This window comes from Bombus impatiens, unplaced genomic scaffold (genome assembly GCF_000188095.3).
Source record: "Bombus impatiens unplaced genomic scaffold, BIMP_2.2 scf_0463, whole genome shotgun sequence".
Taxonomy (NCBI): domain Eukaryota; kingdom Metazoa; phylum Arthropoda; class Insecta; order Hymenoptera; family Apidae; genus Bombus; species Bombus impatiens.
Window position 1 is genome coordinate 954969 of NT_176882.1, and position 27189 is coordinate 982157.

The 27189-nt window shown below is 41.3% G+C and overlaps 1 protein-coding gene and 1 long non-coding RNA gene across 6 annotated transcripts in view; one reads left to right on the top strand and one right to left on the bottom strand.

The window, feature by feature from the left end:
• Positions 1 to 27189, bottom strand: part of LOC100747974 (serine-rich adhesin for platelets) — a 60217-nt gene that overhangs the window by 7639 nt on the left and 25389 nt on the right. Inside the window, exon 7 of one of the 2 annotated variants that reach the window (XM_012387191.3) lies at positions 12569 to 12643. The exons of the other annotated variant lie outside the window; for it this stretch is intronic. Within the exon in view, the coding sequence (XP_012242614.1) occupies positions 12569 to 12643 (75 nt within the window). The remainder of the gene's footprint in view (positions 1 to 12568; positions 12644 to 27189) is intronic. 2 annotated transcript variants of the gene reach the window in all.
• The window catches only part of LOC117151826, a 133831-nt gene continuing 123704 nt past the window's right edge, over positions 17063 to 27189 (top strand). For 2 of the 4 annotated variants that reach the window (XR_004461959.1, XR_004461958.1), the window contains exons 1-3: positions 17063 to 17197; positions 17394 to 18386; positions 22378 to 25312. This is a non-coding gene — a long non-coding RNA (uncharacterized LOC117151826). Of the gene's footprint in view, positions 17198 to 17393; positions 18387 to 21653; positions 21831 to 22377; positions 25313 to 27189 lie in introns of all 4 variants that reach the window. The other 2 variants (XR_004461960.1, XR_004461961.1) reach the window with 2 other exon arrangements.

Genomic DNA, 27189 nt, shown 5'->3' on the forward strand with positions numbered 1-27189 from the left:
TTTATCGGCTCTCTGGAGCGAGCATACTCCGGTAGGAATTTTAATCTACGCAATTGAGATATTCCTGTATAGCCAGGCGTGGGTCTATCTCTATGCGCTCTTATGATTTGCGTTCACCCGTCTTTAGATTTTTAAGTTGTTCGGCGTTTCTGCTTCGAAGGTCGCTGATACCAGGATCAGGAGAAACAAGCAATCTTATTACCACGTGATCGTGTATTCATATAGCTTTTCTAATACCAAAGTATCGGATAGAGAGGTGATATCGTGTTTCGGAATAGCGTTGTTAAAATAAGCTTCGAAAGCTCGATTTGCGGATCGAGGTGTAAGCATTGAGATTCTTCGCGGTTAAACTTTGAACCATTAGAGTTCGAGTCCTCGAAAGGTATAACGACGATAGCTTAGAAAAACGTATTTTTTAAATTTCCCCTCGAATTTCAGGCGTGTAGAAAGTAACGTCAAAGTGGTTTATTAAAATTCCTCGGAACTACCATAAAAACGACCATAAAATCTTGGAAACTACACGCTAGGTTGACCTTGCCACGGCTCCTAAATTTCCACATGTGGGTTGCATGGACGTTGAATTTTTATGTCGAAATTCGGTTTCAGCAGATAGAAAGATATTTAACGTCGTAACAAAGTCTGCAGTATAAGAGAGACAAACGTCGCGTACATCTACAAGGATTATTTCATCTTTTCTTCGAACTACACAAATTCGCGAATGATCAAAAATATGATTCGATCGAAGAGAATTCAAAGAACACAGAAGATTAAGTCGAGAAGTTGAGGAAATTCAAGTTTTTTACGTCACTGTCTCAAAATATAACTTCACATCACGTTGCATTTCGCGAACTGTCCAATCCAAATTTGGTAGGACCTCGAAAGTCAAGGACAAAATACCGGAGGACCCGCAAGGAAAGCCAAAAGTGTCCTGGTTATTTTAGCGGTTTACGCAATCGCGCGTTACTTTCACGCGCAGCGGCGATCGTTTGCCGTCGGTTTACATAGCTGACCGGTACTAGACGAGGGAATCGCGTGCAAAGGACGTATCCGGAGCAGATCCGCGGTTTCCTCGCAGCCGACCGGATTGCTCAAATCCAAGGATTTCTACATTCTAACACGCGCACCCACTGATAAACCGCGTACGATCGCGTTATCTGCGCTCGAGCGTTCGACGCACGGGCGTGTCACGCTTGGTCGCTCGGAATCGCCGAGAATATCGTCAGAATAAATATTTGCAAATACCATTTGTGCCAAAGGTACCGCCTCCGTGCACGTTTTCGCGTTTCACTGGAACACTAGGTGAAAATTTTTCACCATGCGAACAGATATACTTTCCTATTATATGTAACTTGCGAACGTAGACTTCGTACGATATATTAGTCAGCAACTCGCAACACCAATTTACAGTATGACGTAGCAATGAGTAATACTATATAAACAAAATACAACTCGTATGTACACATAACGGTAGCATGATTTTTAGATAATAGTTCCGATGGAACTTGGCTTTAGAAAATTGTTATCCTCTATCGATAGTGGAAATACCGGGAATATGCTGTTTTATATCGAGCTGTATCAAAAATTTTCAAACAAACAGAAAAATCTTTAAAACACGAATCAGTTGTTATCTTGTCAGAGAAAAATTTATCTCATGTATCGGCTTTTTATTTTATTCCAACAGAATGTGAAACTTTCTATGTCTATGTAACGATACTTGTTGCTATTAACGAGATAATAGTATTTTGCTTAACACGGTACATGATCTTCGTGTTGTAAAAGTGTTATCTGTAGGTAAAACTCGAAGGAAGCTCGTTAACATAGGAAATTGATATGGCAAAGAATCAAAGACTCAGGATGAAAAGCCTGCGTTTCGCGGTTAAATCGTGCTCGCGTGCCACATTTCCTGCTAACTTCTGATTAACATTCTTGGCTGGTTGCCGTACGATGGTACCGATCGCCGATACACCTGCAACCGGCGCACTGTTCCTCGATATCGCGATACGATGCACCACGTGCCATCGGAAATTCCATTGACTGGCAGAAAGCGTGGAGCCGGCACATTATGTAATTCACGGACGAACTGCACCTACGAGTTTCCTATTCCTGTCAGCCGGTATTTCGATCATTAGACTGTGGATGTTTGCACATTTACGAGAAATTTGAAAGTACAAAATCGCGCAGAATGCGCATAATACGAAAAGATGTATAAAATATGCAAAGCTTAGCGCTTTCTACGATTCTTGGAAAGTGAAACAACTTTCTACCGAGGTTTTACTTTTTGAATTACATTGTCAAAAGTATGAATTCGCATAAAAATTCGCGGTTTGACGGAAACTCCGCTAATTTCGATTCTTACCGCACCTATACGCGTATGCGACGATCAAATTTTTATTTTTACGAGAATAGGAACGGAATTCTGCAAATCGGTGAATCCGTTGGATACGATGTTTCCGTAAAGTTTGGTACAGGTCGGTGACGTTTTAATTCGATTCCGCGAGTTTCGCATTCCAGCATTCTACGAGCAACAGACACTTGTCGACGGGAACTGCGACCAGATCTGCGTTTACGTGCAACGGACGGACACCGCAGCTCGGTATCCTCGATATCGGTACAAATATGGTGCGATCGCTGGGACACATACGCGCTGTATCGAGCAACGTCTTTCTGGTAAGCATGTCTAACCGATTAGTTTCATCCGCTGGTGTTTGACCGGGAATTTTAATCAGTCACGTCTGCGCTTTCAGCGTAGCTGGGCGACGATGTTTGCGAATCGTGAGACCGGTTCCACATGGAGATACGGGAATAGATCGAAGCTACGGTGGTCCACGAAAGTATTTCAACTCTCGGCGTAGAAAACTTTCGTGAATACATTGCGTGTGTTATACGTAACTTCTTGCAATTTCATTAGCGCTATAATAATATAAGAGGCACGATCGTCGTGATTAGATGCATCAAATTTGAAATCACAAGTTTATACTAAATATAAAAAATAAGACCTATTTATTGGAAACACACGCTTAGTGAAAAATTAAGATACAGCATACACAGTGATCTTGGTAAAAAATCTCTTTAGCAAATGTTCGAATGCCTTCGTCGGACACTGCACGTTAAATTGTATACAACGTACATTTGATACAGTCGATTCTACAAAATGACAAGATCGCTCCTATAACAAGCGATGCTTTTGATCGCTGGTCGTTAATTCGTCTATTTCACACTCGTGCATTGGCCAGTACTTCTGTATAATCTTCCGCGTATCTTCTCTGTGAAAGAGTTTCAAAGTTATATCCCTGTTCAATCTGAAACTCTTGAAAGGTAATTTTAAAGCGATCACGAGGACGTTTCATTCTACTCTATCGTTGAAGAAGAGAACACGTGTATCTGAAGTGGTAACGTTTTGTTCGCTCCGCACGTTGACAGAAGGAACATCCATAAAGTCGTCACATCCCTCTGTCCGCGCGTCACCGATCGAACCTGGCTTCCGACAGTTTCAATTCTACGTAGTTATGGCAAGTACTGACCTCGACTCCGTCCGAGAACCGGGCTTCCGCCAGGAAGCTTCCAATGTCAGGCTTCTCCGCGGATGACATAACTTCTTGCACCGAATATTCTTGCTTCTTAACAAACTCATTCGACGCGAGCTTCTTCGATTTCCCTCAAGCCGACTAAGCACCGTCCACTAAACGTTCGTAAATTCGATCGAAAAGCTAACTCGAGAGAGCGTCAGGGGTCAGAAACACGGGTCAGACGCTTGAGCGACCCTGGTGAACCGATTCGAAGAAAACGAAAGGCTAACTTGAAGCAAGGGGTGAAAGGGACACTTGGACGACGACTCGTTCTTACTAGTAAGAAGGCTCTCGTAAGACTGGACGACATTGCTCGTCGAGGCCAGCTTCCGTGGTTAGCACCGACATCAAGCGTTATGCGCTCGTGGGAGAAGGGATAAAGCGGTGGCCGCTGCGACGTGTCGCGGCCACGTTTTTGGTCCTCGATCCGAGATCGGTGTACCTAGATTCAAATTACGAAATATCTTCTCGGTGAACTTATCTTGGATCTACCTGGCTAAATGGAAAACCAGCTTGTTCTGGAATAAGTATGCTAGAGGCGGTTTTATTACGGTTAGTTTGGTGGAACGACTGGAGAAGTTCGAAGTTGATGGGAATGTTAGAGGTTGAGAAATGGAGAAGAGAACCTGACGACGGTCGACTCGTTGAAGTTTGGCTCGGTTGAGTTTACGTGAGCCGAGATGAAAGTTAGATTTCGATAGATAAGATTAAAATACAGATATAAATATTTGCTTCTCGATATGTGTATGTAGTTTACTATTTGCTAATTTTGTGTATTAGATTTGATGCTGTTTGCCGATCCGACACGTTCCAACAAGAATAAAGTATCGATATTTGTTCCGATGTTAGGAAAAGGAAAGGTGTCTGAAACGGATACGAATGTGACGAAGAAACGGTACAACAGAGTTAAGCCGATGTGTCGTACGGGCACGATTAATCGGCAAAAACATGCGTATCTGAATTTCATACGAGTAGAGAAATAAACAAGTAGAATATCGTTGTCAGATCAGAAATTAAACAGGTTAAACAATCTCGCGTTAAAAAGATAATAAACCTCGCGTTTATCATATTTTTACATTAATCATGAATTACGTCTTCCGAAATTAACGAGATTTCACTCACGCTTTTTACGTTACGTTTCTTACGAAAAAACATAAAATACGATATTATAAAGTTACGCGTCTAAAAGAATAATTTCACAAAAAAATTATGTAACAAATTTTTGACGTTCGAATCGGAACAAATGCAAGCTTCGAGCTATTAAATCGTACGACATAACGTTGTTTACGGTTGAGCTACTTACGGAACAGATTCTACGTTTGTACCGCTCCAAGAGCAGAACGCGCGGTTCCCACTGGAATGAGTTACGCCAGGGAGCCCAGGTAAGAGAAAAAGCAGAATCACGCCAAGGTTAAGAACTATTAATCGCGGTGTGACGTGAAATATCGACGAATACGTTCCGTGCTGATTAATCTTGCCAGAACGTGTCAACCGTGCGAAGCGTATGAGTTGAATCGGGCGAGTTTTACGCGGCTTTGGAAAGCTCGATGCGACCAGGTGGTGCGTGCCGTAGCACACGAACAGGAAGCACTAACCATTCCGTTATTGCGTCCACTTAATATCGTCGGATCGATATTTTAACCCGCGCACTTATCTGCGCGATCGTGAGATAGCTATAATTGGCTTTCGAAGTAATATTTATGGATCGAATTTTCGATACGAGATACGACGGAGGATACTCTGTTGATCGTGTTGCAATGACGGAGTTGGTCACCATCTTAGCGGAGACTCCGCTAACCTGTTGGCGTGGGACCGATTTACGGAGAATTTGCGGAGAATTAACGGTGTAATATTTAACGACGAGTAAAATTAAAGAGCTCGTAACGAAAACGATTCCCGATCATTTTTCCACTTTTTAGATAATGACGCATTCTACACGTATAGTAGCGTGAAGTTGGACTTGGAACATGGCGAAATTGATATTACAAAAACTGATCTATATCTTGATTTACGGTGTCTTTTATTGATATTCACCACCGTGTCCGAGGCGTTTCGATGTATTAAAAGATTAATTAAGATAATTCGATAATACCGTTATAAACAGATGTATCTATAGCAATAATTTTCCGAACACCTTAACGTTGCAAGTTGAATAAAAATCATGTACGTATCATCGAATGACAGATTGACCGATCGTACAAAAACCTCTGTCGGAACGAAGTTCGCGATCTCGTGATCTAATTGAATATAGTTCTTCCGCGATATGATTACGAATACGTTACGAATACGTGGAAAGGGAAAAGCCCTTTGGCTTTTCTGAAGGACCAAGGATCGTTTTTATCACGAGCCTTTCGACTTTTTTTTTTCTTTTTCATTTTCTCTCAATTTTGCCACAGCTTGTGAACTGACGAAAGTGATCTGGGACACGAATATCGCGAGTCGAAGGAAAGAACGTTTATCGTTCCATGCTTAGATGATTTTTCTGGCGCACCCAGATAACCGCGGTTACACCGATCGCAACCGTAAATTACGTCATTATGCACGTCAATTACGTTTGTCGCAACGAGTCGAGCAATATTTTCTTTCCAAAATGGGCACTGTTAGACAGGAGATAAAAGTGACAGAGTTATGTCACGGAGACTAAAAGTCGTTCGTCCTTGACGTCCAAAGATTCGAATCGCGGTTAATGTTATGATATCTCGAAAGTAAAGAACCTTGCACGTAGATTATTAATTGTTACTTTTTATCTTGCGCAATGACGTCCTTTTGTTGCGTCGATCGGCGTCATCGCGATGAAATGATTGATCGTTTTCCAGACAGACTAAACTTCGATGTTTACGTTTATTTTCTCTGTCCAATGTTTTCTTTGTCGTTTACCAACGCTGTCTCGCGCACGTATTTAAAGATGTCTCAACAGTTTCAAACAGGAATGAATATAAAATTTACAAGACAATTACCGTAAACGTATATACATTTGACAAAAGGCCAGTATATAGCACGAACAGCCGTCTTAAACGTACAATTAGCGTTAAGAATAGTTTCATTAAATATCTTGTTTCTTTGCTATAATCCATAATTGATTGTCCTTGAGTACCTTGATCTTTGCGAAATGTACACGTGCGTTAAATATAAATATCTTGTAGCTTCTCTGTAGGTTTTCAGTTTCAGCTTCAAACATTACCAATATAATTAGTCGAATAGTCAAATATTCCTACGATGCTAATGAATTCTGAAAACGGTTTCCACGATACACGCGATATATCCGCGAAAGACTTCCATAAGTATTCGAATACTTTTATGAGTCGCTGTCAAATCAATTCGCGCAGTACGCCGTGATCTTTTTATTTGCGAAATGGAAATGAGTCATTCGAATAGTATATACGTACGCTTTGCTTGGCAAGCAATAAATCATCGCGTTTCGTGGATCGAGTGTTTGTTTAACGCGTTGCGATATTTTAATCTCCGTTGAAAGAACGATCATTATGTTTGCGCATCGAGAACCGTTCGATCGTTAAAAGGCTCTTGAACGAGAAGCTTGACGCGACTAAATACGGGCTCGAATACGATCGTGGAAGGAGTCAGTCGTGTGTCCTTAATTGCATAACGATTTCGACCTATTATCCGGTTTCTGTCCGGTGATTTGTACATCGAAAAACCCGATTGTCTTCTCCGGATACTTAGGCGTAGAAAAGTAGGACGCAACTTTATACGTCGAACCGCGTTGAAGGGTTAATATCACGTTGCAGATCTGAGAGTGACCTCGGCCACGTCTGGCGCATACGTTTCGCCTGTTGCCAGCTAAACAGACCCGTTTATACCAGCTATCGAGCGTAATTGTAATCGACGTGGTTCCTGTTGAAAGAAATTCATTGAGTACTAAGACAAGTTGTAACATATCGAAACAGACGGTGAATAAATCGTTGGTTTTTATTCATCGTTTCTTCGTACGCGTCGTTCATGTCGCGACAGCCGATCGATGACGATCGAGAACTTCGATAAACAAGACCGAAGGATTATTTCAATTACAGTGGCGTTACTAATGAAAAGAGCATATGCATATACGGAGCAGATATAGATGTACAAATGGATCAATTGTAATTACAAAATGAAATTATTACCGGCGAGTATTACGAGGAAAACTAATTTGTCAATTGTAATAAGTATGCGTCTAAGAGTATTATTAAGTATTACGGACCTATATCTTGCTACAAATTACGTTTAAAATTTAGTCGTAAGCTTAAATTGACTCATGGACAGAAGTGTTAGGTTGTCCGGAAAGTGTCTTTCTTTTACAGACGCGTCTTTTACAACGACACATGTTTATACAAACACGAAATCTAATCTGTCGAACGTTGTAATCTTTATTTTGATAGAACAAAATGGATCATACGTAATTCGATAAAATAATATAAAACGGAAAATGTCCATCCGAAAATGTGCATCCGTTATTTCCTTATAAAACGAAAGAAACTTTTCGGGCGACCTAATACATCGCTCGTTGAACTCGTAGCGAGTTCCGGCACATGGACGAGTAGTCGTCCTCGCCGAGTTAAAAACCGAAGTTTTAATCAGTTCAGCTTTCGAGAGGCTCGAGTAAAGGAGGTTTAAAAACAGAAGAGAAGTGGTTACGTTATCTGCACTTAATACACAGTGGTAAAACATCGCTCGTTAAATCACGCGGCTAAAGAATATTCGATAAGGGAGGCCGGATCTCGCTAAGCCGCGTTATGAAATCCTTTTTGGCCTACGAATCTCACACTCTGATTCACGCGTTACATCACGAATCGCACGGTCTATCTGACTTTTCCCTTCGAATTTTACGGGCGTGCACGCGACGTCACGACCACGAACAAGAAAAGAATCCTTTAAAATGCGAAACGAAGTTCGCGTTACTTTCAGGCCACTCGAGTCAACCGGCTGCACTCGTCAAACGTTCAATTTCCGTTTCTTTCCTGCCGGCGGATGATCACCGAAGGATTTCCTTAGTGCCTTTAATTTTATAGCGCCTACTGGCTCGAACGAGCGAACGTGGCCTTTTGTTACCAATGAAACTTCCCTTTACGGCGAGCCTCTATGAGAAAACGGTTTGCGAAATTCTTCCTACCGTCCATCCATTTTCTACTGAATTTACTTTCCGCTGGTAGCGCGGCCTTTCAACGTGGCTTGGTTTCCGATCGGTTCAACTACCACGCGTAAGTAACCAAATCCTCTTCGCAACGGTTTGTCAACTCGTTTTGTTGTATCATCGAATACTATCCGATAATGTGCGAACGACACAAGACGTGTTTATCGATAGTTCGTTACGCATGAGATAACTCATTCGTCACATATATCTATATAATAATATGTCGAATTTGGAAAGTAACCAATCCACGTGACGTATGTGCGTAGGTGGACAATTTCAAATACAAACGATCGAATGCTTTTCCCTGGATCGAACAAGAGCTTTCGATCAACACCATCGGGCTAGCCGGTCCGTACAGCGAAATTGATTCCACTGATTCGCCGATGAATCGCAAAGGTTGGTTTCGTGGCAGACAAAGCAGCCACCGTTACTCCGATTTTACACGCCCAGCACCCAATTGATCGCGCAATCGCATGGTTCCCACATTATTTCCCTCGCTTGGCGTTGACACTCGGGTCAAAGGGCCATCAAGAAGCGACCTTTTGCGACGGAACATTTTGGCTCTAAACGAGTCGTATTTCGATACCGAGCGAGAATTTTTACGACATGTCGGGGAAGAAGGAACGAAGCGTAGTAAGTGGTAAGTGACAGTAAAATACAAACGACCTACGTTTTAAGAGAATATTCCAGCGTAAAGCTTCGAGAAAGACGAAGTTGTAGAAATATACGTGCAAAAGTCTGCATTCGAATTCTCGAAGTCAATGTAATTGAGCTTATTTGAACGAATGCAAAGGAACGATGCAAGTCGTGAGAAGATTTTATCCTTAAGCGAAAACGTTCCAAGCTTTGTACACTACCAACAATTGTCGCTATTCGTCTCTAAAATTTGTAGGAATATAGTTAAATATATGTGCAGAACACCGACGAAGGTAGAGATTCTTTGTACGAAAATGTCAAAGGAAGTCTTGCTTTCTACAGTAGAATATTCCCATAATTCTTTTAGGTACGAGGACTAAAAAATACTTTGATATTACAAAAAATCACAAAATGCTAGAAATAAATTTATTTCTCAAGTTTTAACGATTCATGCTCGTATTTATGACATTCTCATTGGCTGCATGGCAGTTCACCGTTAAATAATTGCTAGGTGGTACAAAAGGTTGTTAGAAAAATGTGTAGTACCATCGTATCTGAAAGATTTATCAACTCGTCAGGTAGGCGATAAATATCCCATAGTGAGAAATAAGATTCCAGAATGCGGAAATATTGGCATTGAAGTCAGCGACATGTCGTACGTGCCTCGATACACCGATGACGCGGTCTTCGTCCGTTCTTGTTCATGGGAGCGGCTCGCGAGACGAGTAGGAAACGAATCACACCTCGAGAATCTTATCCAATTATTTTTTTTTAAAGGGAAACTAGTGTGTCGGCGATAGCTCAAAAAGAAAATACGCTGACTGATGAAAATAATGGTGTGGTTCGGGGCAACGAATAGCGAGTTTACGTGTCTCGATATCGATACGACGTACTCCGACAGCCAATAGCAGCTTTTTATTCGCGCCGATTCATACAGTACGCGTTTCCTCGTTTCTTTCAGTGAATCCACCTCTTCGTTTTACCGATATACGGTAATTCGTGAAAGTACCTTAACGCTTGTAGCAATCTTTTACGGATATATCATACGCGTGTTATACGAAACCATTGCAAGTTTCATTAATTTTGTAACGAGACTCGACTTTTCGCCATTGCGTATATTGATAGAATTTCAAACGAATATGAAAACTTACGAGGAAGTTGAAAGATATTTGGTACAAGTACGTATTTCGTAGAAATCATAAAAACGTTTAAACAAACGTTAAGACGACTAAATTTACAACGTTTACTTTTTATTAAATATACGCTTGCAGTAAATATCCTTTACCTTGTATATACACATGTAAGGGGTATCGATAGAATCTTAAAATGCTTGATATTATATAATACATCCTTATGTCATAGATAGATAAACATACACATAAAAGATTTCTATGATAAGTGTTGAAATACTTGCGTGAATCACTCGTATGTACAATGTACACGGAAATTAAGAGATGTAACGATATCTTCGTTGCGTTTTCTCAGGAATTGCGCTCGCTTCTATCATACTTTCCTGGAAATTTCGATGCTCGCGTTCTAGTTTCTGTTGGCGATCTACTTACTTACGAGATTGTCGCGTCCCTACGATGATACCGCATCGATCGACGTAGAAACTAAACATCAGAGTATCAATATGTAACGGCCGCTGGACACGCGATGTTTTATCTGACTGATTCGGTGTTCGACCAGCGTCACGTCAGTTCGCAATGTACAAGGCTGTTCTCCCTTTATCTGGTAAATTAACAATAACCCCTTATCGAGTGTTTTTTTCCACTTTAGCCGTGGCGAATCGAAGAGCAGATAACGGAGAACGTAGAGAAAAGCGCGGTGACTAACGCTTTGATAGAAGCAGAAAAATATCGATGCCAGTCAAGGAATTAGAAATCAGTGATTCGTTTCGATTCGACAGATATTTAGCAACTATTGGACGCTTCGCTTGTCGCTCGTTAATAGCAAATCAATCGTTTACAGTGATTGCAAAATGTACGTTCTACATTTCACGACACCTAATTAATTATAATGTAAATATAATAAAATATATAATTATAACAAATACAATAGTGTGCCAATCGTTTTCGTAATCGTCGTACGCTAGTTATCGATAGTAATTTTATCTGATAATATTTCAATCGAGAGAAATCTATGGGACGTTAATAGAAGATGCAATCGATTGAACGAAACTGATTATTTCCTATCGTTCAGGCTATAGATTGGTCAATAGTTTTAGTGCATTTTAGAAATTTATTTCGGCTGCAGTCATTTTCAATGTATTTTTCTAAAAAATATTTCAAATTGTCGCGAGTCACTACGTCGTTCTAATACGTTTTTAACTCTGATAAACTAATAGGTTGCTATACGATAATTAACTAATAATAAGTGACACATTCAACGAGGTTGCGTTTTTTCCAACTTTTACGAATGATTTCACTTCTTGGTTCTTAATAGGTTAACACGGTCGAGCAGATACTCGGGCAGAATTCCGTGGAACGAAATCGCCAACTAGCAGAGAAATATGCGGGGAATGAGAATCGTGACTCCGACATCTAAAATCTAGAAGATAGTTCGACCACGTTGTTCGTTTTCGTCCTGGGACGCCGACACGAGGCGTTCATTACCGGTCCCGAACCAGATCGTGACACGTCACGAGCGTATCTCAATGTGAAGTTCGCAGGCACGATCGAGGGCGAATTCTTGCAGACTTTCACCGGCCGAAGGACGGGCCATCGCGTCGTAAACCGGCGAGCATTTGCGGCTTAGCACCATTGTTGCGCCTCGCGGAATGATTGTTGGTCATGCCGCTCAGAAATACTCGCCGCGGGTTCCGTAAAAATTTATTCCCCTTGCCTTCTTCGTAAACCCGGAGAAGCGGTTCTGAGAAAGGAATGCCGCGAAAGAATGTCTGCAAGAGCTTCAGCTTGGATGACTCGAAAGATTCGTGGGATCTCGAGCCATCTAATTTTCTCGTTAACTAGATAATACCTTGACTCATTAAGGACCAAGTTGTGACAACGCAAAATGTTATTTCGTAGCGTTTTATAGCATATCATTGATAATCGATAAAGAAGATTTTTCTCATAGATTAAATGATATTCGATCCTGAAAGCATTACTTTTTCTTATACTACGCTACAAGCTTTTCGAACGACCTGATATTACGTTTAAAGGATTAGCAGTTCGAATGGTAAATTAATTGTTCCTCGTTCAATAAGTTAATAGCAAACGAGTAACGTGTGTTCGCTTACCTGCTTGGAGATTTTCAACGGTGGCCTCGAGAGAGTTTGCGTTTCGATTCGCGTTGTCTACCTCGTCATTCCGCGCTGAAATCAGGAAACACGAGAAAATCAGTGCGGTATTTGCAAAAGGGTTTAAACGCGGCTCGCGTTATCGAGCGACACTCGAGCCGCAGACTGCGTTTCCACGGCTTTTCAAACTGCGATTGCGAACACTTCGGTATCGTTGGATGACGTTTCAATTAAGAGAAACTACCGAGCGACAGTAACGAAACGAAAAACTTAACGTACACAAACAGAGACCAGTGATAATGAATCGAGGTACATAATAGCTAGCAGCTAGTGGCCACAGCTGCACGGTTCACTCTAGTTGACCTGTCGTTTATTAAACATCAGATACACGGCGAGTCAAATAGGCGTACGACACGAGTCCAATGTGTGTCCACTGTGCGTTGAAGCTTATGGTGCTTACGCTGTGCGTGTACTAAGCAGAGAGAAAGAGAGAGAGAGAGAGAGAGAGAGAGATCCAGCAAGCTGTCTGTTTCCCTGAAGCAGCACCTACAGGGTGAGATTTACCTCGAAGCATGCCTCTAGGTCTCGCACGAGATGGATCGACTATCGTAAACAGCGGCTCTGAAACTATGTAACGTCGTTTCAACATTTACGACAATTATCGCAGAAAATTTTTATGCGTATACCGTGCGTGTTATGTAAAACATTTTGAAATTTCAGTGGCACTATAACGAGACGCAATTGTCATGCTCGTGTTGGTAATATTTGAGACCAATCTAAACATATGCGTAGAGGTTTTTTCGCTGAATATTTTCCTTGCACGCTTCAAAGATAGTGAGTGAAAAATATGGAAATCTCGTAGATTTATCAGCTGTTTATAACAATCCTTGAAATTAACGAGTTCTCTTTGCAACTATGTAATTACTATGTGTTAGAGTGCTTCAGCAGACATCAAATAACACGGAAATTAGAAAATTGAAAGCGCGTTTATCACGCGTGTCTCGTGTGATCCATAATTGTAATTTTTTTTCGCATAAATGTTAAAACGGTATTTCGCTGTTTCGAAGCTGTCGATTATGAATAGGTATCGTGATACCTCTCGTCTCGTGCGAGATCTCATATGGAGTCATGTCTCGAGATAAATCTCATCGTGTGGAGACTGTTTAACGTAGACCGTAGAGTCGAGTAGCAGCGTATTTCCGTATGCAGGACACCATTACACTCATTCAGCAATAAACGGAATACGCGGAAGACTATACGGGCTACGGGGACTCGACTGGACTCTTGTTCCCTGCGACCTTGATCGCTTAATGAACATTGCCCGTGCAGATCCGTATCTTGAGACGCGGCACGTCCACCGGCTCTCTACTTCCCTCCCACGACGCCAACAAACCTTTGAACTCGATCGCTATTAATTAATCTCAAAGATTGGCGGGTGCTCTCGTTTCGAAACAATTCGACACGAAGGTGAATTTAATCGCCGTAATCTTCCGCTGATATCGTAAATAGATTCGATAAATTACGATTTTGTTGCAAGATCGCAGCGAATGATCTCCGGAGTTTCTATGGATTTCGAGTCACGATTAACGAGGATGTCCGTTTCAAGGTTTCTCGACGAGAACCCTACGATGGAATGTGCCGAATGCGATGCAGAACGGTATCCTTCGCTTCCGAATCTTTCTCAACCGTCTACGATTTTCTTATTCGGTACGCTCTCTCACATTTGAGCTATCAGAATGGCAAAAAAGTCGGAATAATGGAACGTTAGATTGCTGGTAAAGAAAAATAATTAATAATTAAAAAAATAATGATTTCGAGTAATCAAAATACTTAACAAATTAATATCTTTAACCATTGGTTTCTTTGAAAAGAATATTCGAATAACGGCGGTTGTAATAGAGAAAATTCTACCGTTTAAAACGAAATTCTTTTAAAAAGAAAAGCACGCTTCAGCGGATTTTAATTACGAAGCCAAGTAGCGGGAAGGAAGGAGTCGGAAGGAACAACTGGATACCTTCGTCCGTCCTTGAGACTTCGAACGAGAAACGGTTGATCGAATTATAGCGAGAGCGGTGTCGGATAGATGGCGAAGAATTTTCGCTAGTGCAGCGGATGGTGACGCGCGTTCTTCGACGGCGAGGAATATTTTTGCGGTGCCGGCAGATTTAAAGCGAGCGATATCGTCTGCTTTAAGAGTTCTTACGGTGAATCGTAAAGTCACGATGGTGCCGCGATCCGAGCTTGGACGTTATGACGAATACGAACGCGTGGCTTAATCGAGCGTTAAAATTCCATGTCCGTTTCAATTTTACGGATAGTTTAGTCGAGGATGAGGAAGTAATCCGTGCGCATTTGCAAAAATTTCAATCGCGCCGTGCGACCGCAAGAGAATATTACGTTCTTTCATTCCTCTACCACTCCAAGGCCCTCTTGTACGCTTGAATTAATATTATTAGCGAAATTTTACTAGTCACAAGTTACAAGGTACTAGTACCAGCAAATACTCTTGTACGTGGTACATAGCTCGCGGAAGTATTCAAACATTCGTAGACACGTTCTATGAATACGTATATTACGTGCGTTATGTAAAACATTTTGAAATTTCGAAAGAACAGTTACCAGACTCGATTATCATGGTTATATCATAAAATACAGGAGCGTTACGTTTTACGGTACACTGTGGCGTGTATCGTGTGGCGACGATTAAGACGAGCATTTTTCAGACGACATTTTTCAATGGCGATCGAACGGGAAGAGGAGCTCGACGAAAGGCCCGGCGGGAAGTTGACATTAAGGGTTCCGACCGAGGGAACCGAACCAGCAAACAGGAAAAAGGGAACGAGAAAGAGAGGGAGAGAGAAAGAGAGCAAATCAGTCCGGGAGCGGTAAACAGGAAGAGGACAGGTTGGCTGGGAAATGCGAGTGAGCGAGAGAGAATCGGAAGGAAGGAGGGAGAGTTGGAAGAAGTGGAAAGAGAGAAAAGGGAGCAACGAAAAATAAGAAGAGTGGTTCTCCTCTCCGGTCTAAGAGTTGGGAGCGGGTGGCCTTGAGCAGGTCATCACCTCCGGCTCGCGATGCTGATGCTGCCCGCGCTGGACCATCTTAACTTCTTCTTCTTCTTCTTCTTCTTCTTTCTCTGCTTTTTCCTCTTCTACTTACTTCTCTCGAACCCTCCTCTCCTCCTTTAACCACCACCTCTTCCTCGCCAATCTTCTTTGCCCTTCTCCTTCTGTCGCTTGCCGTTTCTCCCGCTTCGCTTATTTCTCTTTTTCCTCTTCTCCTTTCCTACCGTTCTCTGTCTTCCTTGCCCTTCCGCTTCATCCTCGACTCTCATTCCTTCCCCTCCCTTTCTCGTGCTCTTTCGTTCGCCATCCTCCTCCCTATTCACGTTCTTTACACTTTTCCACGAACCTCCGCTCCACGGAACAATCCGTCCGAGCTAACTTCGCGGAGGCCGAGCGGATTTACAAACGGACGACGTTCCTCGTCGCGATGTCGACGACGAGAATTCTCTTGCGGATTCGCATCTGAGATGCGCGTACAAACGATAGCTTTTTTCACGAACTTGGGAAATTTAATAAAAACCCAGTATAATCCTTCGATAGTAAGAGGACCATTGGGAATTTTAGAGAATTTTTGATTGGTCGGTCGAAATCTTTTAGTGTTATCTTTGGCATCGAGTAATCTTACGATTCCTTTCTCCATCTTGCGACGTCGACTTTCATCGTAGAAAACCACGTGGAGGGTAGATACAGTTTTAACGTCGTTTCTTCCCATTCCTCGAAGGTGTCACGACGTTCCGACCACATTTCCCCATCGCTGTCACGAACCACACGGTTGCCTGCGTTGAACCCCGCAAATTGTCGAGTGTAGCGAGAACTCTCTGTGTCGTGGCAGGGGAATCGCGCAAATTGAGTTTGACAAAGTGGATCATCAGGGTCGGCCTTTCAAAGACGTAATAACGCTGAACGCGTGGCTGTGTGGTCGGCAGCGCGTAAAAATTGGACGTCACTCGTACAGCTAGCATTCTGGTCGAACATCTGCTGTACCTCGCAATTTTGTTCATTTCAGGTTTGCCAAAGCACCACCTCGTCTTGTTCCTATACGAAACTCGATAATTTGCTTCGACCGATTGTCGGAACAAGATTTCGTGCCTGGCTGACTGAAACGGGAAGGAAGGGAATCACGCAAATGGAGTTTGACAAAGTGGATCATCCGTACCGCCTCTGAAACGTAATGGTCGACGCGTGGCGATGTCAGTCTTTGCAGCTACGACGCCGGGACGAAATCGTTTCGGTAAAAATCGAATGCAACCAGATGGACCGGTCTCCGTGCATCGAGTTAAGTGAATGAGAAAGATAAACATAATAATTACGGCAAATTGCTGGCTGCCGCTGAAAAGCGCATCGTGGAGGACCGGCACGTTACAAGAGAGAGGAACTCGGGCGCCGCTAAGTATCAACGCCCCACTGTACGCCGCCCAGTGAAATCAAAGTAGCTTAAATCGGTGTATCACGAGACTCGTGAGGATCTCTTAAGCAGACTCGCGTGTAGCCTTAAGGGATGGATTCTTACGACGGAAGGGAAGCTGCTGGAGAGAAGAATTTGACGGATAAGATACACGAGGATGTAACTCGACTAAATTTTATTATTCTGCTAACTTTATTATTACGATAATAATTATTACGATTGCCTGCTTACCATACTCGGATAAGATCGCTTCGATTTATATGATATTAAAATTCTTCTACCTTATCGTATAATCGTCTATTTTTTCTGCGATCTTGGTGCGTCAAAAACTTGTTTGATATCTGAAATTTCTTAGCGGAAGACAGTGGAAAGAAATTCGATGAGGCGAAGGAGCGGCTGACCGGAAGTACGTTACTCGCCGCGTGGGTCGATACTGTTGGAACATCGGTACAGTGCAAACAGCTTCGATAACAAACGTGCCCACTCCCACAAGCTTGTTTGCAGTTAAGAGCGGTGCGAGGGCTTACAGGGAGATACCTGTTACCCCGTCGCTTATTTCCCCTTGTTCCCAGAACTCCAGTCGAAATTCGCGACATAACTTTCCGGCTGGTTGAGCCTAAGTTAAACGCGCGTTAATGCAGACGTCGCGTGGGATTCTTTAATCGTAAACTCGTTTACGATAGGTTTGTGAACGGCAGAGTGGCAGAGGCGTGTGCTGGAGTTTGCGTTGGGTATTCTATTCTGGTAAAAGCGTGTATTACGAGCCGGCGTAATTCTCATGATGTAGTTCGTTGTACGGTGAAATCACCGGCCCGTAACACGGTCACGAAGCAACACGAGCGTTCTTGTAATTATTAACTCGTCATTAATTAGTATGAATTCAATTAAATGGCCAGAGCAACCGGCTATTACCTGGCCAATTACAGAATCGAATGATTGAAAGACACATCAACGATTAGATAATCCTTAAAGCGAGCCAGAGCCACGCGCGAGCCACCGCACAGGATCGGTTATATTGTTCCACGATAGAAATCAACCACGCGTTGCAATCATCGAAAGTAGATTGCAAGAAGTAATCTTAATTGCGATATGACGTAACCAGATAATTTTTTATGTTTCAGCCGTTTCCACGTTGCGTCGTACTAACTTTTCCAAGTTTGATGCTTTGAACTTTGATCTATCGATCGTACGGCGATATGACACGTTCGATTTAGTATTTGCGTCATGATCGATAGAAATTGAAACGTTCTTTCGCAACTTTCACCCGAACTGAACTGACGTTCGTGGATCGGAACGTTTCAGTGATAGCCATTCCATGCTCAAACGAAGATCGTAGGCGAAAAAAATGGTAAATATTTATTTTTTCATTTATTCTAATTATTTAGATTTCTTTTGATTTTAACATCGGTTTATGATTAGTCAGGGAATTTTGACGAAAGAAATAATAGCAAATATGATGCAAGAGGATGAAGCAGTACGATATTCGTAAATGTCATTATAATTGTTGATTATCTCAAAAGATAAACACATCGTATCATTTTAAAAGACTTTTCTATTTTCACAGAAATTATTTACGAATCTAGAATTAATTGTAAAATCGAATATTATGTTATTGAGAATGATATTTGAAATAACTTCGAATATGCTCGAGTCTATAATTCGCACGACGAATTGTAGAACTGCTTCTCTGTGCAAAATAGCTACGTAATGTGTTTATACTCTTGGCCCGTAATCTTCGAACGCAAAGCTTGGATACACGTGACGCGTGATTCGATCAGGGTTACGATTTCCGATCCCAGACGGACAATCGATCAATTAAGCTCGTTTGTTGTTGTACGCTCCTAAACGTGTAACCAATATTGATTCAACGACGATAGACACGCTTTACAATAGACGGAATGGCACGTAGCATCAACCACGATAGAAATTATCGCGTTGCAGGCGTATCGTTAACGCTTCCGAAATCCACGGTCGAATCTATTCTCGCCCCGAGGTAATCGTGGAGAATTGCAGCGGTTTGAACGGGTGTGCGCGTGCACGCGATACACCCAGCCCCCATGACCCTGCTGAAATAATAAACGCTCTCATGATCGTTCGCGCGGCTAACAGAGTGTATCTCGCGAGTTACAGCGAGCAACGAGTAGTTGGCGCCTACCCGATAAACCGACCGACCGACCGACCGACCGACCGACCAACCTCGCCTCCGATCAACACATCGCCGCGTGTCGTACGGAAATTTAATATGCTCGTACAAGACCATATACACATGCACTATGCCGGAGATGTATTCGATGAATGAACTAATTGTGCGTTCCACGTCGCGAATTCTACAGGATGATGCCACTTGCTCGTCAACTCAAAAGCAGTGCCGCCGAACTTGTTTTCGGTTTACGTATGTATAGGTACAGTAGTGTGCAGAAGTCTCAAGTCATGCATCGATATGTAGCGTGTTTACAGTAGCGGATAATATTTCTAATATTAGAAATAGCGTTTCTACAACGTTATGGTATTCTTTAGAAAGATATTCTTAGATATTTCCTTTATCGCGCCATTCGTTTGTATCATAGTTTGAATTAACTTGCAGAGGAAAATACCTCATCACGGATTTTAACGAGATTACGATGTTTTCTTGTTGATACGTGGAAACAAAATAAGCGATTGGATCGGAATGATCTTGGGAAACATAAGATAAAGGAGAGAATATCTCCAAAAGAAGGAGAGATCAGTAATTTTTTACAACACATTGTACTTTGAATGTAAACTATTTATCAGGGTACGATGAAAATGTCGAGCTTGAAGACGAGCTTTCTTAATCGGTTGGGATGCTATATTATAGTTTCTCGTTATATTCGATATTGAATGAAGTACAAAGAAGTTATTGTCTGCAGTGGTTATAAATAACATTGCGATGATATTCGTGCAAGAAGATAATATTGGAATAAAATTAGCATGCAGTAATATTTCATTCGTGATAACAATTGAGGGTTAAATGAGAAAAATCAGTGACGGAGATAGGGACTTTAACGAAGTTGTAATCAAGTGTGCGCCTGGCTTCTTGGGCAAACAGCAACGAAATGAGACGGTAAATAGTTTGAGGCAGGTGTACCCCATCTGCAGTGTCAGCTGCCAGCGGCCGAAGCCCTTGGCATGGTCTACCTTTGAAATTCGAAAAATATCCTGTGCATGAGCGAGCGAGCGGACGATCGAGTAAACGGGCGACAGCTGTTGCGATTTTCTGTGGGTGGCGAGTGAAAGTGCAGCTTCGAGGTCAGTGCGGGAGACAAATTGAATTTTTGTAACCACATCCTTTGGTAAATCCGCTTAAGAAAAATTTGAGCCGATTTTGCTGTCCAAAGACTCGTACGTCCATCCGTTCGAATTATTATTTTCTTTTATCTCGCTGAACGATTTGTGAATAGGATGCAAACACAAAGATCGATCGACTCGAGAATAACTCAGCGTGAATAACATCGAATGATGTGGAGAACTGTGAACGAATGTTTATGCTATTAATAGCAGGTGAGAAACGATTCGGAGATTGTACATGGAGATTTGGTATGCATGTGCATGGTGCCATGTGGAAATTTAGTAGCACGTAGCAGGAATGTGTGTTGTGTGAAAGATTCTTAACCCTTCGCGCATAGAATTTTAACGTTTCTATTCAATAAAAAATCAATTTCATGAGAACAAATTATCGATTGTTAAATTATCGTCTACGATTGCTTTCTTAATTTTATAATCTACGCAAACAATGTGTTAATATTTCTGGAACAATCGTTTGAACGATTATGCACGATTGCTCGAAAAAGTGATCACGAAGAGGAATTCAGTTTTTGAACCGTACCGTGGACTGTAATTAAAAAATTGATCAATTTCCTTGTCGAATGAAATGTTTCATCAATTTGTTATCGAACAAATTAAGATAGTAGCCGATCGTTTGAGCTGTTATCATTATATCATTTTTACGTTTGATGTTTTATTACTTTCCAAACGGAACGTTCAAGTATAATGTTTACATAAATTGATTACGCGAGAATGTTGTTGAAAACGATAAAGTGTTGTTTATAATTTATTTCATTCGAATATTTACAACACTCGTACGATGCTGAAAAAATAATGTCAACACAATTGGGATTTCGGACGCAAGTGGTTGATCTTGTTGCCAAGAACACTTTGAATGTTTAAAAAAAATCACGAGCATACAGTTGAAGCTAGAAATCAAGCGCGTATCAATAACGATTATTTCGTATTTTTCTCAAATTTAAGAAATTTTCTATTAATAGAAAGGTACGACTCAGTCGAGAATGATCCAAAGAATGCAGTAGATTTAACAGTGCAATAAGAATCGAGAGAATTCTGTGTGAATCACCAAAGAATTTAGAATAATAATTAGGATTCAGAGGAACAGAGTCGGAAAGAATTGAATCATCCTGAGTAAGAATTATTATGGAATCAAATTGTCATTCTACTACTTCTATTTCATTGTTAAATATAGTTTGCACTGCCTTGTTTTATATTTAAGAGGTAAAATTCTGTCTACCTCATGCTACGTTCCTACAATTTATAGTTGGAACAGTATTTGTAGCGATATAGCGGTCCCCTTTTTCGTTTCAAGGCGAGCTTTTTCGTCGATCTGGATGGAAGCACCCGGTCCAGGGGAGGAATCTTTTTTTACTCGCGATGCTGCACACTGCGCGCCTCTCTAATGTCCCACATCCTGCCGCTGAAAGCGTTCTCTCGTCATCAAATACAGAATCGTAATTTTTGAGTCTGCTAATTGCTCCGTATCCGGGTAACTTGAAAGCGGTTTTCTCCTTAACGGTGTTTTATTTAGTATGGTACTGCGATGACGCGATCAGTTCGTGACTCAGTTTCGAATTATTCGATAGTCAATGATTCATCCGATTATGCGAAACGCCAGACTTCGAGATGTTTTTTACGTTCTAATTCATTACTGGAAATTAACGACATCAGCAGCTGTTCGATCGTACTTTTTTGCCAGCTTCGAGGTCAAATTGTTTCGCGATCACGCAATTAATATAAGTAGCGTAGACCTGTCTCGTATATTTTATTGGCTTAGATGTTTGGAGAAATATTTTTTCAATTGATTGGTCGATCAATCAAAAGATGTTTGAAGAAATATTTCTCCCATACAAATAATAGCCTTTATTCGATCAGTCGGAACGAAACGAACCTCTGCGGCGAACTCTTGTCGTGTGTTATTAGCACCGGGATGTGAGTTACTAACGCAATTCGCGCCAAGTACTTCCAACGTACCAGTTGAATAAATACGGGGAAATCGAGGAGCCAAGGAAGTAAATATTTAAATACCTTTTCAGTCACGAATCGAGCGGTTCCCGTGGAACATTTGCTAGCTGTGGTTGGTTGAAGAGTAACACGATCTCCTGGATCCAGTCGCTTTTAATATCTCTTGGGCTTGTTCACGATTTTCGGAGGACAGCACTAACTCCCGTCGAGGAATCAAACACTTTGCAAATCGACTGTTACGTACAAGACAAAGAAGTTTGTAGTCACGATTTAACTATGATTTCCGTCTTCGTGATTCATACGTAGTGTCAACTTCTCACAATAGTCGTTTATTCGTGTCAATATTTTCCGCTTATATACATCGAATAGAGTATAATCTGTTTACAGTTTCGAAGATCTTAGACTTGAAAAACTGATGAAGTTTCACTAGTATAGATATTTGTAACCCGACGGATTGTTCATTCGTTAATCTTTCTCGACTATCCACGGAAAATGATAAATTATTGAAAAACACAATAATCAACGAATACAAACAAGTAAGAAACAATAACAAGGAAAAGCACGAAAATAGGCGAACGTGGATGACGCGTTGGACGCGAAATTTGTTGAAAAATATTTTGACAAGTGTTTGACGTTCAAATTCGCAAGGCAAACCGGACGAAGGCCTTCGCAACGTTTTGACTCGGAGCGTCGAGAAGAGACTGGCGAACGCCTTTCTGCCTCTGCCTGGGACATCGCTGGGCATCCCTTTCCACCAATGACGAGGCTTCCTTACTGGTCTCACGGAGAGACTGTGAGTACCTTTACTCTTGATAGGTTACCTTCGAGTTAACTCGATAGGATCGTAAACGTGCGCATGCATATAAATCACTCTTTCGATCTTGGAAGTTGCAAGGATTTTTGGACGAATCTCGGTAACGGAGTCGGCCGAGATCTGCCGTCGAGAATCCAGGAAGTTTACGAGAAGTGGTCTCGAACCGATTCTATTTCGGAACGGATCCCTTCTTGCCGTGTAAATCTGTTTCATTTATAATTCACTGTATAAATCTATTCTAAAACAGAAATACTTGTATTCCTACTTATCAAAAACATGCTAAAAAAATAAATACGTATCTTGTATAAAATAATTGTAACGTTCCTTTTCAACGTTGCTGTTCAAAATTAATTACGTTTAATATATTCGTATTTGTATTGTTTAAATAGCATTTGCAATGCTTCCAACATAACTAAAAAAGTTTGGGCACAACTAAACAGTTATATTTAAACTATACTGTTAGTTGCTTTGTACGATCTTTTGTTTTATATGTGTAGCGTGGTTTTGTGGTTATAGGAAAAACTTCTAAAAAATTTATAATACAGTGATGGGTGTAAATATATCGCGGATTTTGTAATTGGAGTCGTTTCGGCACTTTGGTCATAAGTGGGCTGCGAACTTTTACGGATTTACAGAAAATTTGAGAATGTAAACATGCGCGGATTATAGGCAATACGTAAAATTGCAGTTTACTTATAACTTTTAGTACTATGTAGTTTATATTTGTATCTTCTTATATCGCTACTTGGCATTGACAGTGGCACACACTCAAAAAATGTAAATTCTAGAAGGAATGTTTTTAAAAATTTACAAAGAAATCTTCGTACGTCATTTCGAAGATATTATAAGGCTGACTTAACACAAGATATGCCGATATTCGCGAAAGCAGTACAACCTTCCACTTTTCGCGTCAGAAAACAAAAACGAGCTAACAGTTGTTGTAAAACTAAGGCTTGGTTGACAGCGGCATAACTACCTTTGACGCAAAACTGCTGGAATTACAAGTATGCCGTTTTACATGATAAAAGTAAAAACATAATACAAGACTTTTATTCGATAACAGCAAATTTGACATTTTTTGAGTTGTGACACTGTCAATGCTAAGCATCAATACAGAAATTCCTTCATACATAAAAGAAATGGTCACCAAAGATATTCAAATTTGAACAACGATATTGGAGCGCATCGAGTGACCAATAAGACGTTAGGTCGCACGAGACGCATCGCAGATGCGCCGCGGATATCGATTCGCTGCGATATATCGATTGCGCGAAACAATTATTGCCAGTGCAGCTGGACGCGTGATACCTGGCACAGGTTAGAAGCGTATCGAATCGATTTAGAGAACGTGTTCCTTCTGCGTGTACCATGGAAAAAAGCGGCGACTCTTTTCTTCACGGTGCGTTATTGTCCACCAGCGAGTGCAAGATCGAACGTCGATAACTCATTTCGATGGCTGAACGAGTGCCGCCGCGCCGTGCACGCACAATGCCGCGGTTCGCGCAGTCGAAAAAAGGTAATTCAAGTTACACGATCCTTTCGACCTTGTATCTGCGTGTTCGTTCGTTGATCGCGCGTGACCCATGGCGTCTTCCTCTTCGCGATGGAACGCAAGATCTCTTATCGAGAGTCTGATCTCGATCGTGTCGCGGTTTTCAAGGGAATGACCGTTTAACCTTACCAAACTCGAGGAACCAGCCTTGACGCGACGTTGACGGGTCGGTTAAAGTTTCAAAGCGATTCTCGTTTGTAGATTTTCCCGCGATTTCTCTTATCCTACGTTTTATCTACAATGCCATTCTTTCCAAAAGGTACGATCGTTTAACCTTACTAAATCCGGAGGACAGGCAGCGCCACGATGTCAACGTTCGAGTTGACGTTTTGTCTTGGTTATCTTTTGCAAATTTCACTCTGACGTGACATAAGTTACATTACGTGTATTGTGTATTGTTATGGCTTAGCGAGTATGGTCGTTTAACCTAAAAGAGCAAGGTGGATTTCACGAAGTTTGACAGGAATGTCGAGGTTTCGAAAGAATGATATTATACAAGGTTTTTCTACGAAAGACGCTATCGATAATGTATTATTCAACGTCTGCGATTCTTGACCACGGGAACAAGGAATTTCGAGGACCTACATACATGCACACCGTTTGTTACCTGGTTGGCATTGCGACGTGAAATGTTTCACAGGTATGTACGTATATGTAATACTTTAATGTTGCATGCGTCTCGAGTTATAATTTCAGGTTGTCGATGTGCGCGCTTCATAAATGTTTCATGACGCTAGGATTGAATAGAATCGTCTTGCAACTGCGTTTCGGAAAGTTGCCGATGTCTTCGCCAATGTCGATTAGCATGTGCTTGTTTCGAAATATGCGAATACTTGATCATTATTCTATATACATATCGAATTGTTCTTTTCTATACAGCAGCTACTTATACAATCGTTAGCTGTTCATTGGGGGAACAATGTTTCATGCAAAATAGCTTGAAGAATCGAAACTATAGTTGAAGTTAAAACAAAATTTCTTTACAAATATAAATTATCTTAGTCGAATCGTAATCTCTATGACGATATTATGAGGCAAGGGTCTCAGAACCCCTTTTGATATATACAATTATGTACCTTAACAAAGACAGTGATGCTAGCGACCATATAAGTGGATACAAGTATTTCTGATAGCTTAAGTGGAATTATTTTTTGTTTATGAACATAAATATATTTCAATGTAATTAATATATATATTATCTTCTTCAACATTATATTCTCCGACGTAATTCTGCAAGCTTTCTAAGAACACTGAAGAATTCTACGGATAAAAAGCGTCTCGTTTCCGTTGGTTGCGGAGCAAGTTCGCCACGTAACTTTCATCGAAACATCTCGGTTGTAATTAGCGAGCGGGAACGAGCGACCTTGTCCGGACAAGATCTCGTCCGCGTTCACGATTCCATCGATCGTCCCCGGGGCCACGAGGACTTCTCGGTTTCTTGCGTCACGTCGTTTCCCTCGGTCGCGCGGATTCTTCGAATCTCGGGGTCACCACCTAAAAAGAATCCGCTCGATTTGGGAAGCGGATAACGACGCGAAATGGTGGGGGTAAGAAGCGCCCTCGGGTGGATTTGAGCGCCACTGACAAGTGTTTCGCCATAAGGCGACTGGAGTCGAGTGGCCGGTAAAAAAGAAGTTAGCTGGCCTTTGAGGGCTCGAATTTCCTTCGAGTTCGAGTTCGGGCCATTTGGGCTCGAGGTAGCGCCTGAAATTGAGGCTGATTGCAAGGCACTTATACATACTACCCTTTTTAGTTAAAATGTCCCATAGACATATTGAAATATTTGACATTCCCTGTATTTTTTTTACTCGTTAATTTTGCTCTTCTCATATTCTAAATGAACATTACTGACATATAAATAATTTTTAAATATTTGATTTTAGTATTTAATACAACTTTACTGTTCTTTTTGTATTCTTATACACGTTCTTATTACGAACAAAATATCTTCAAAGAAAGAAAGTATTTAACGAGAAGATGTTCCTGTTATTCCTGATTTTTGTCGTATTTTGAGTGATAGGATTTCCCCTAAGTTCGCTCGTACCACAAATTTACACCTATTACGTGTAATTATATCTTGTTAGGCTATGGTTACAGTAGCAACGTACTCCGATGAACTGTCGTTTCAACGAATATGTTAGAACAATCAAATCTTCAGTAAACATATTAAATGTTAATAGATTTCTGCGAATATATGTATTTCGGTCTTCGGATACATATGTATTTGATACATGAAGAACAATTCTGCAGAATCCACATTCTCTGTATCCATAGCCGTATACGCTCACTCGTTTCAGCTAACGTTTTACGATCCAATTTACAAGATATTTATTTTACGAACACATGAAATCTTCTTTGGCCTTGTTTTATCATCGATGTTATTTTATGTGTTTGGAAAGGAAACGCAAAGTGCTTATTCGTGTTCCTCTTTGTCGTACGAGCATGTTTCCAGAGCGCAAGGTTACGAGAGAAACCGACCACGATTGAGTTTTCACGTTATGTGGTAACACGTAACGT